Genomic DNA, 12,264 nt, shown 5'->3' on the forward strand with positions numbered 1-12,264 from the left:
CTCTCAGACAATCTGGATTTATTTCTTCCTCTACCAGTGGCTCATTAAGTGACCCTGGGTAAGCCATTTGTCCTTGGTGCTTTATTCTTCCCATCTGTAAAATGGAGTGTTATGAACTCAATTGTGTCCTCCAAAAAGATGCGTTGAAGTCCTAGTCCCTTTGTACCTGAGTATATGATCTTGTTTGGAAAGAGAGTCTTTGAAGATTTTGTCTTACTGGAGTAGGTGGGTCCTAATCCTATAAGACTGGTGTCCTTATGAAAAAAAAGGGAAGAGCCAGACACAGGAGGCAAGGTGGCCATATGAAGATGCATCTGCAAGCCAAGGAATGCCAAGGAATGCATGAGGCTACCAGAAGCTGGAAGAGACAAGGGAGGATCTTCACCTAGAGTAGATAGAGAGAGCATAGCTCTGATGTTGCCCTAAATTCAGACTCCTAGCCTTCAGAACTGTGAGATAATAAATTTTTGTTTTTATAAGCTACTGGCTTCATGGTATTTGTTATGCCAGCCCTAGGAAACCAATACATGGGGTTTTGAGTATTCTTCCCCTTCCTACCTCATGGGAATACAAGAAGGCACATATGTGGAAGAGTTTGGAAGATTCAAGCCTTATGTATATTTACATTATAATGGCTAGGTTTGCCAGCTTGCCTGTCACACCCCTATTTCTTTTAGCTTTCTCTTACTTCCACAACTCCTTGAATGAGTGACATTTTCAGCCAAATGATTGCTTCAGTAAACACCACTGTTTGGACCTACCAGACAACAAATCTAGGGGAAATCAATCTATAATGTGGTCTGAGCCAATGAGATGTCCCACCTAAGTCCCTGGATATAAAAACACAAGAATGGAAGTCTGAATATGATGGGTCCTTTTTTTAAAGGAAGGTTTGTTCAATTTTGGGCATTTTGGACTCAGTCCATATTGAAGAGCACAAGAAGAAATCTGGTTTGTGGAGAGAGGCAAGAGAATGGTTTGGATGTGTTCAGAAAAGCAGGTAAGTGACCCAGGGTTATTAGAAAGAGTTAGATGGAGTAATGGAGTGAGGGTCTGCCTGACAATTTCTAGTTGCCTTGAGATTTGACTCTGTTTTATACATTTTTGCATTTTCATTTGCACCACAATCTAATGAGGTAGGAGACATTAAGGCTGGCGATCTGCCAGAAGTTGTGGAATCTATCCAAGGTCAATCAGCTGGTTCTGAGGTTGGTTGAGGATTTGATTACAGGTTCCTGCTTATCAGTTCAAAGTTTTTTCTGCTATGTGATGACTGGAAACCTTGGTGGCAAGCGATTAAGAGCTACAGCCACTAACCAAAAGTTTGGCAGTTTGAATCTGCCAGGAAACCCTGTGGGGCAGTTCTACTCTGTCCTATGGGGTCATTATAAGTTGGAATCGACTAAACAGCAGTGGGTATGGGGTAGCGGGTATGTGATGACTTATTATTTGCTCTTATTATTGTTGAAGGTTGAAGGTAGAAAGTGAAATGAGAAGATCGAAAGAAAATATTCCTGTTCAGTGTAGGTACTGAATGCTAATGTTATTGCCTGAGCAATAGGTATTTGTCCTAATGCCAACAGCCTTACTGTTAAGTTTATTTCCTCCTCAGAAATATAAATGACACTGATGTTTTTTCCCTGCTGACCCCACTCAAATCATTACTTACGTCTCTTAGAACAGAGGTGTGAGAATTTGCAAGGCTATGATATATTTTAATTGGTATTTACTCCAGGCTTTGACAGATATTTTCTGTATTTGGTCATCTGCTCTGTGGAGCCTGTACCTTCAAGAAACATTATTAAAATATGTTTGAATGAATGATAATTGTAAAAGCACGGACTGGCATTTCATTTAAGATCTAAGTTGGTATAAAATATGTATATATTTCAAGTCAATCAATGGTTTTCCTTTTTTTTTTTTTAGTGTTAGAACCATTTAGTCCAACACAATATTTTTTGGAAACTAATATGAAAAGAAATCAAACCAGAGCTTGACTGTTTGAGGAAAGGTGGTAAACGCTGTTCTTCTAACCCAGCCTACTGCTGTCATCCTAGGGGATATCATCAATACCTTTGGATTCTGTAGGGCAGTTTTAAAACTACTATATTAATGAAAAATTATTTTCCCAGCAGAAAAATTACAAAATATTGATTCCATGTTGAGGTTGCCTTCACAGATGTTTCACTGAGTTCCCTTGTTACTCTACAGAGAGGAAGTTGGCTGGACTGAGTGCATGGCACTATGGAGACAAAAGTCTATTTCAAGCAGATTTATTCACTCAATGACCTTGGGTAGTTGAGAATTGTATCAACATGTGTTTGCTGTTATTCAAGAAAGGCTCTTTCTTACTCATCTCTGTCTTACTCAACTTTGTATTTTTTACGGTACCATTTGACTCCATGCATGCTGTTAAAGGAATAAAGTGAACAATGTTGATTAGGGAATGTATTAGTGAATGTCTTTTAACCATATACTGTTCTTTTTGTCCTGCTCGATCACACACAATGCTATTGTTGTATTGGCAAATGGTGCCACACTTTCGCCATTTCCACCAAGTGCAGAGTAAGTTTCTCCGTAAAGAAGAGCTTTGGAGCAAATAGTCATGGGTGTTAAACTCACTGGGTAGCCTTGAATAAGTTTTTAAACCTCACCGAGCTTCTGTTTCCTGACCTCTAAAACAGAGAGAATGGTATGCACTTGAGATAGATAACAGCACATAGGCCGTAGGGCTGTTGTTAGCAGTAATATTTATGAGTTACTTGGCACATTACTTGGCATATGGTATGTGCTCGATAAATGGAAGCTCTTACTATTTTGAGGGCAATGTGAAAGGCACAAAGCAAAGAACAAAATCACTGTGAAAATACAAATTCAGTGTCAAGCCAAATTGTATCTGTCAATGTACACATTGTGCTGTGTATTTCACATAGTGCGTACTTTGGTATACAGTCAACAGAGCTTTCCATTTTAGAGTTGGCAGGTAATTAAATCTTACCTTTTCCAAGAGCTTGTGCAATGTGTTGGGGGATTCAACTAGTATTCTTTCACAAAGGATGTTGTTGACTAATGCCTGAAATAGTTGTATCTCATTAACAGTTGGCATTGTATTAATAAAAATGAAGGACAGGGATAGGTTTTTTTTTTTTTTAAATGAATGTCTTCTTCCTATTGCCAAAACCCCACCCTTTATGCCAGTTTTCACATGTTTTTCAATTGTTCTGTTAAAGTACTAGGTAGCTGTGTAACTTATCCCCTTTGATAAACAAATCCCTCAACTTTCTATAGCATCAAATTCCTCATGCTGGTTGATTTTATTTATCTACCCCATGTCTGGAGCCCTGATGGCTCAGTGGTTAAGAGCTTGGCTACTAACCAAAAGGTCAGCCGTTCAAATCCACCAGTCACTCTTTGGAAACCCAATGGGGCAGTTCTACTCTGTCCTATAGGGTTGCTATGAGGTGGAACCAACTCGACAGCAATGGGTTAATGGGTTATCCCATGTCTAACTCTTGCTACTACTCTCTAATGACAAAAAAAAAAAAAAAAAATTCACTTACTTATTTGTAACCTTCTGGCTTTGTGGAAATTTGAGTGACTCATTACATAGTGGAATTGATGAAGTCAACAGCTTCTGGAAAAACATCTTTTTTCTTAATAACTGTATCGACATGTGTTTTCTATTATTCAAGTAAGAATAATATTTATATCAAGCATGCATGGTAGTCCTTGCTAAATTTTCATTGGGGAAACTCATGATTTGACATATTGAAATGTTCAAATGGATATGGTAGGGGAAGTCTTGATGGAGAGTGAAGTTATAGAGAAATAAAGTGAAGTGGAAGCAGAAAAAAATTGCAGGCATATTGTTGCTAATGATGTAATTTATTTCTGGATGAGTTAGGTGACTTCCTTCATGAAAAAATCGCTGGAAAGCAGAAATTTGGCATCTCATGCCTTAATAGTGTCCAAGACAGTCTGACCATCCATTCATCTACCCATTCCAACAAATACTGAATGTCTTTTGTGGCAAGATGTCTGCCTCAGGAAGTTTACATTCTAAAGGAAGAGAAAGACTAAAAACTTATGCATAGGCAAATAAAACATCTGCTGTTAAGGAAAGAGGCAAAAGACTAAGATTAAGAAGGAAAGACTTACTTCAGCTAGGGAAGACAGACTTCTGGTTTCAGTCTGACATGTAAAGAGCTTGGAAGTCAACACCCCCATCCTCACAGAAAAAAGCTGAACAAACTGAAAATCAACAGATCTCTGTAGATCCGTCAGAGAACCGATATCAGCAGGGTAAACTGCTGCCCCAAAACTGTAGAGAGGCAGTCAGAGAATCACAGTTAACTGGGAGGAGAAGCCTGGGAGCAGAAGCCAGTCACTGGAGCCAGTACCAGTAGAAATGCTTAAACTGTAATAGATGAATTTCTGGAGGCTTTTTATGATAGGACTAGCTTGAGAGTTGAAAATTCGGGGGAGCCCCCACACTGTCATGAGTTTTACTCCAGGAGACCCACAAAGTTCTCATGGTGAAGATTGGAGAAAAAGATCCTTTTATGCTTCTGGCAGGGGGAGGGGAAAAGTAACAAGTCTGAAATACACTTAGAGCATTCTGTTCTTCGTTCTATTCCCCGTCACAAAAGCCAACCCTCAAGGGAAATTATTTTACCAAAGCCTTGTCTGACCTGGGGGAAGGGCAGCTAGCCAACTCCAGCCCCCTCTAGCCTTCCTGTCTTATATAAGGGGAGGGAAAAAAAGTTAAACTCTTCTGAAGGTCACAGCCCAGGAATTGTACTCATAACCTGTTGCCATTGAGTCAATTCCAACTCACAGCGACCCCATGTGCTACATAGTAGAACTGAGTTCCAGAAAGTTTTCTTGGCTGTAATCTTTATGGAAGTAAATTGCCAGAGCTTTCTTCTGTGGTACCACTAGGTGGGTTCAAACCACCAACCTTTCAGTTAATAGAAGAAAGCAAAAGCCCACCAAAAAAAAAAAAAAAGATTTAATCATAAGATTAAAGAATGCTTTTCTTTCCCAATACCTTACTACTACATCAAAAGAGTTCCAGAATAATAGCAGTGGATTGCAACTGAAAGAGCTGCAAGACACACTCCAATTAAGAAGGAATTTCTAGGAAACACAGAGACAACAGAGGAAACAAAAACAAAGATACCGGACCAAAAAAAGAAAACACTGATACCTACAACTACAGCAGACATTAAACACAGCCTAGTTCCAAGCCATAAACACAAAACCTCACACTAAAGCCTGTTTACCTCTGTTTATATTGCCCAATACATCATGTCTGGCTTTCAATTAAAAATTACAAGTCACACTAAAAGGCAAGAGAAAACATTAAGCAAGCATCAGAACCAGATGCAGATGTGGCAGAGATTTTAGAATCATCAGACTGGGAATTTAAAATAACTATGATTAATATGCTAAGCGCTCTAATGGAAAAAGTGGACAAATGGAGGGAATGGCGTTTGGTAGGAGTGGGGAATCTTCCTCCATTTTAAGAAAAGGGAAAGAGAAAATGGGAGCCAATATAAGTAGATTTGTCATGCATTGTGGGAAGAGGAGAGCATTGTATTGATGGCTCCAGGAAGTTGGGTGATGAATAAAACCTAGAAAAATTCATTATTGCTCAAAGGACTGGCAAATTGGAGTTAATAAGGGAGTCAAGTAAATGAATGGAGATTCCTACAGGAAAAAAAGAAGTGTTTTGAATCTTAATTGTAAAGTGATTCTATCAGTTTCTCTACTCAATCTAACTCCACTGAGATTATTGATTTTTTTGGGGGGGGGGGTCTGAATAAATATAAATATTATGGCTACTTTCAAAAAGTAATAGAGAGTTTTTTTTTTCTATTATTTAAATCAGAATATTTGATAAGTGCCTTAGGCTGGGTTCTCTAGAGAAGTAAAACCAGTAAAGTGTATAAATATATAGAGAGAGATTTATGTCAAGGAAATGGCTCACACAGTTGTAGAGGCTGGAACGTCCCAAGTCTGTGGGTCAGGATAGAGGTGTCTCTTGATTCATGTAGCCACAGGGGCTGGCAAACCCAAGATTGGCGGGTCAGAGAGCAGGGCTCTTGCTCACAGGCTGCAAAGATAGATGAATCCCAAGATCGGCAGGCAAGACCACAGGTAAGCTTCTAGCTCAAGTCCCGAGAACCAGAGCCAGGTGTAGGATCCAAAGCCAGTGAAAGCCGACGAGCCTTGCCAGAATGTCCACTTATATTTGATGCAAGCCACAGGTCCAAAGAAACTCCCTTTCAACTGATTGGCTACTCACAGCAAATTCCATCATGGAGATGATCACATTATATCAAATCTCATCATGGAAGTGATCACAACATCGTAACTGCCAAACCACTGGGAATCATGGCCTAGCCAAGTTTACATACAACCTTAACCATCAGAGTTAAGTCTGGGAAAATAGTTTTATATTTTAGATGTAAAAATGTTTTAATTTGTATTTTAACTGCCAACTGTATTGTTGACCATTACTGGTTCTCAGTAGAGGTACAACTTGCCTTCTGTTTTTTGACATTATCACTGTTTCTGTGGTTATGGTGCTATGGTTTAGCTCCGAGCCTTGGGAGCCAGACTCTTGTGATCTCTGCAAGTCTCCTAGGTGAAAATGGAATTTCATTCCTTTGATTTTTCTTACTTCATTACTAACGAGTATAAGCGTTTTCATAGGATTGTTGGGTACTTCTTTTTGTGAATTATCTTTTCATATCTTTGCCCCTTTTTCTATTTGCATGTTCATCTTTTCTTCGTTGATTTATAAGAGCTCTTTATTTTAAATATACTATAATGCTATGTGTGTTGTATATATTGGAAAGGATTTATTTTACCACCTTATCATTTATTTTGCATTTGTTTCTACTGTTTTTGATATATAAAAGTTTAATATTTTCATGTATTCATAGCCATGAGCTTTTCTTTTATAGTTTTGTCGTTTGTGTTAATGCTTTTCTATACCTCTCCCCACTTCCAATTCTGCAAATACGAGTTATAATTTAAAACCCAGAACATTTAAATACCAGCTCCCACACCAGGGAAGGTATGAGTCAGCAATTCAACAGAGCGCCACTCCTCTGGGCTGGTGCGTATTGTTATGTAACTAACATTTACTTAAACGTGTGAAGTTTGAGCTGTTTATTCCCAATATGGAGTAGAAACGTCGTCTGAAATCATGTAGTTACTTGTGCATTCAGAGATGGAGCTGCTTTGTGTGTGGCTGAGCCCAAGTATGAATAAGTAAAGCCCTGATTTTGTTAATATGCGTCCATTTGGAAACTCAATAAAACCGAAGGAAAGATCATCCTTGTTTAAAGTTACCTCACTGATTCTACTTGAACTTGGGGCTCATGTGAGATCTCTTGTGCTGCACTCATCAGAGGCATGAGTCCATGTCGTGCCCTAGAAATGGACTTGTTGAGTAAACACAAATCCCAGACCAAGTTACTGAGCAGCCTCAGAGGTTGCTTGAGAACCCAGCAACAAGAAGGATTCTATAAACTGCAGAAAAGGAACTTCAGGGTGAGAGAGATTCAAAGAAGACCCTTTTGTGGAATTTACTTTGGAAGTGGTGAACATACACTTAGTTAAAGACAATAATATACCACTTTGCATGGCAAAATTCAGTGCATTTCCCTCTGAAGCAAATTGTGTCATTTACCAAATGGGAATAATAATATCCATCACACAAGGTTGTTGGAGGCTCAAATTAGAAACTGCTATACAAATCCCTGTTATTGTTTATAACTTTTATCTGAAGTAATGCTTGAATGACCTTGGCAGACAGATCCCACCTAAATGATTTATTTAACAGTAATTAAAAAGTGAAAGAACCTCCCCTCCCTGCAAACCCACTGCAAACACATACGTACACACTATGGACATACTTAACATACACACACACACACACACACACACATGCACAAATCTGTTTCAGGGAAAAATAAAAAAGCTGACTGCTGAACTGTTAAACATTTTTATTGTGCAGACTTGTAATCTTTACGGGACATGCAGGATGAAAAAAAGGTGAAAAATATATCAGTAAGCCTATAAAATCTCAGCTGTCTTTTGGGCCAGCGGTTGATTTGCATGAGGGACTAAGCATCTATGTGGAACAGACATGTCTTAGGATACACAGTTTACAGATTGAATCAAGCAATTTCCAAAGTGATTTTCTTCCTCTAAAGATAAAAATATCTTTACTTTTAAAAAGTATGTAATATAGTACATTTTCACTTATGTACACAGTTTAAACGTAAAACTATGTCCATGCCAGTGTCTGTCTTAATGCAAAAAATTAAAAGTAGGTAAGGGTTGATAATTAAAGTGCCAGGAAAAATGAAAGAAGCCAAAAAATTCAGCAGAGTTCAAATAAAAAAAAAAAAAAAATGCATAACTGAAGGTTAAAAAAATAATCCCCAAGGGCAGAATCACAATACTAACAGAAGGAATAAAAAGCTTTTGAATGTACCAGGCAGCTTTCTATATGACTCAGGTTAACAGGTAAAATTCCTCAGTTTGAGTTTAGAAGAATTTGAACTTATTCCAGCAAAAATTACCTTAATCTTTTATGACTGTCTCCTCCCCCATCTTCTTTCTCTCTGAGCAAAATGATGTTTGGATTAGGTCCAAAGCTCCTGGTGGGGGAGGGGCCGTGTGTCACAGCATAACAGATGGGTTACAAGTGCTTTACTTTGAAAGGGTTACATTTGCAACAACTGACAGTCTCACACAATGGCCTCCATTTTGACAGCCCTTCCCCGGAGGCCCGCTGATCAGCTGAAAAAGGGAACACAATGTTGAGCCACTAAACCACCCCGGTGATGGATTAGTTTGGATTCCGGAAAGGGTGATTATTCTTGAAAACAAACGAAGCTGAATAGACATGCTGATCTCATTCAGCTGATGAGAGGGAGGGGAAGTTGGCTTCTACCCTAGCCAGCCCAGAGAGGGCTCAACCCCATTCGCCTACCGTAATTCATTTTGTGGTGATATTGTGGACCATATTTGATATGGATCAAGATGCTGCATGACCAGGCACAGAAATGCGCTTCACTAGACTCTGTATCTCAGAGTCAGACACAAGCTTGGAGAACTAGGCAATGGGATTTGTAACTTTGGTTTTCAGGAAGGCTGCTGACCTAATGAAAGTTGATGAGTTAGACCGCATTTGAAAAGGCAAATGTGAGAAACAAGAAGGCACTTGGGTCCTTTTTATCTGTATAACAAATATTCAGGCACAGAGAGTATCATAGGTTAAGCTTTCAAGAAGGGTAAGGCATTAGTCGGATCAAGTGAATGCAGAAAATTGTTTGCTAACTTGACAAGGATCATTAGATCCCAGTGGATCGTTATAGTGAATGGCAGCAATCCACTAACTCTTCAGATGGTGAGTGAAGAGTTTGCTTAAAATCTGCCCACATACCTCTGTACCCAGTGGCCGTAGCCTAAGAGTCTTCTCTTATAAAATGATCAACATCTTAGAGTAGGCAGTTGAGGTTTGTTTTGTTTTGTTTTCTCCTCAGTTCTTCATATTTCTCTCAACTTATCTTTCAACAGTATGTCCGTATCTCAGCCGACAAAATACTCCACATGCAAATGAAAAGGCAGGGAAAAAATATAAATGAATTTTTAAAAATTCAGGCAGCCAAAAAAATAGATGAAATAGCTCAGAAGAGACAAATAATAGTTATGAAATCAGAGAAAGTGATTTCTTTGTTCTGAACCCAGATATTCATTCATAAATTGTTGCTGTACTAGCAACTTGAAACCTGAAATTGGCACCAAGAAAATTAAAAGAAAAACAAACAAAAAAAAAAGATAGGTATACTTCTTTCCTTGAAATGTCACTTATATTTCTTTCTGCATGTTGATGCGGATACTGCTGAATATTTTGCCAATGGCCTCAAAGAGCGGGTCACAGAAGGTGTGGACGTAGATGGAATAGACACGGCTGATGCACTGGATCTCAATCAGGAAACTCTTAATGCATGGTACGACTGCCCAGATGTGCAGGAAAGAGAGAATGGCGAAGTAAATGCCCCAGATGAGCGCCATCGGGATGCCGAAGAGGGCAGACAGCAAGCGATAAAACCAGTATTTTGTCACAGTGAAGGTGGTGAAGCTGGCCTTCCAGATGCCATCGAAACTGTGTGTCCCTTCTGGTTCTGCAATCACATCTTCAAAATCAATCTAAAAAGAAGAATTGACAGAACATGAGCTTAGAATAGAAAAAAGAAAAAACACTACTCAGTATCCATAAATGTATATTAGCTTTCACATGTGGGTTCTGTATGAGATGCTTGAAGGCAAGGCAACTCAACCAGTAGCATCAGCATCACTTGGAACTTGTTGGAAATACAGACGTTTGGGGCCCACGCCAACTACACAATAGTTAAGTGCTTGGCGGCTGCTAACCAAAAGGTTGGTGGTTCGAACTCACCCAATGGATCCACGGAAGAAAGATCTGGAGATCTGCTCCCATAAAGATTATAGCCTAGAAAATCCTATGGGAAAGTTTTACGCTGTCACATAGGGTTGCTTTAAGTTGAAATCAAGCAACGGTATCCAACAACAGCCAACAATTTTATTGACTTTTGCGGGGTGGAGCCCAGGAGAATTTTTAACATGTTCTCCAGGTTTCTCTACCATGTGAAAGATTAAGAGTCACTGGGCTAGGGGAAACTAGATATGATACAATTCCCTGCCTTAAAGTAATACCTGGCAACACAGATAAGCATACAAGGCACTCAGTTAAATGTAAACAACATGGCATAAGTTAGCTGCATTGGAAGACAGCTACACACAATATCAAAGGGTCGTTAAGTTCGAATCGGTAGCATTACTTCAGGAAATTGGATCATTATGAGGCGTGAGACATCAAGAAGACTCCATGCAGGTGGTGGAACTTGAGCAGGGTTTGAAAATTGGGTATGATTTGGAGAGGAAGGAAGAACGGACATTGGAAATGGTGTGAGCAAAGTCCTAAGAACAAGGAAGGGGGTCCAGTGAGTGTCACAGGCAAAGTAAATCTGTGTGACCAAGGCTGGAATAACAGGTCAAGGCCAGACTAGATTTTATTCTACATACGTTGTTGTTGGGTGCTACTGTAAAGATGACAGCCTGGGAAACCCTATGAGGCGGTTCTCCTCTGTCTTATAGGGTCACTATGAGTCAGAACAAATTCAACAGCAACAGGTTTGGTAGTTGTGTGTGTGATAGTTGGAGCCCTGGTGGTGCAGTGGTTAAGAGCTATAGCTACTAATCAAAAGGTTGGTAGTTTGAATCTACCAGACACTCCTTGGAAACCCCATGGGACAGTTCTACTCTATCCTACAGGGTTGCTATGAGTGAAATTTGACTGGATGGCAGTGGGTTTGTTTTTGTGTGTGTGTACATGTGTTATTTAGGGAGCCCTGAAGGGTTTGTTTTGGTTTTTCTGTGTCAGTTTGGAAAACCAGAGACTCCCCATGTAACCTGATGGAAAAGCACCCACGATAAATTACTTATCCAGCTCTCATAGCATAGCGGTTAAGTGCTACAGCTGCTAACCAAATGGACAGCAGTTCAAATCCGCCAGGCACTCCTTGGAAACTCTGTGGGGCAGTTCTACTCTGTCCTATAGGGTTGCTGTGAGTCCGAATCGACTCGACGGCACTGGGTTTGGTTTTGGTTTTGTTTAGCTCTCATGGGTACAGTGTAATAAAACAGATCAGTGGCACCAGAGTGCCGCTCACCTCATTGATGGCTTGTATTACCAGATCGTATTTCTTAAAATCCATATTAACCAAAATGAAACCAAACCTGTTGCCATCCAGTGGATTCTGACTCATAGCGACCCTAGAGTACAGAGCAGAACTGCCCCATTGGGTTTCCAAGGAGTGGCTGGTGGATTCAAACTGCTGACCTCTTTGGTTAGCAGCCGAGCCCTTAACCACTGTGCCACGGTATTACCAACCAAAAATTTAAACACACTCAATTGGCAAGCATGCATTCCAATACCGAAAACACATGCCATCCAAAAAAAAAAAAAAAAAACCCTAAGGAGAAAAAATGTAGTAACTAAAGGGAAAAGGTTCATCTAAAAAATTAATTCTCAGGAGTTTTTATCCCTCTCTCAGGATTTATATAGTGTAAGCTGAAGCGTAGGACTAAAAACAACAACAAAAGGGTTGGACAGAGCCAGCTAAACTGCTTAGCAGCGTTGGCTATATGAAGGGA

The 12,264-nt window shown here is 39.6% G+C and overlaps 1 protein-coding gene across 1 annotated transcript in view; it reads right to left on the reverse strand.

The window, feature by feature from the left end:
* Positions 1-8,006: 8,006 nt before the first annotated feature.
* The window catches only part of CAV1 (caveolin 1), a 47,384-nt gene continuing 43,126 nt past the window's right edge, over positions 8,007-12,264 (reverse strand). The window contains exon 3 of the mRNA XM_003407228.3: positions 8,007-10,236. Within this exon, the coding sequence (XP_003407276.1) occupies positions 9,895-10,236 (342 nt within the window). The 3' untranslated portion in view covers positions 8,007-9,894. The remainder of the gene's footprint in view (positions 10,237-12,264) is intronic.

The sequence above is a fragment of the Loxodonta africana genome, chromosome 8 (assembly GCF_030014295.1).
Source record: "Loxodonta africana isolate mLoxAfr1 chromosome 8, mLoxAfr1.hap2, whole genome shotgun sequence".
Taxonomy (NCBI): Eukaryota; Metazoa; Chordata; class Mammalia; order Proboscidea; family Elephantidae; genus Loxodonta; species Loxodonta africana.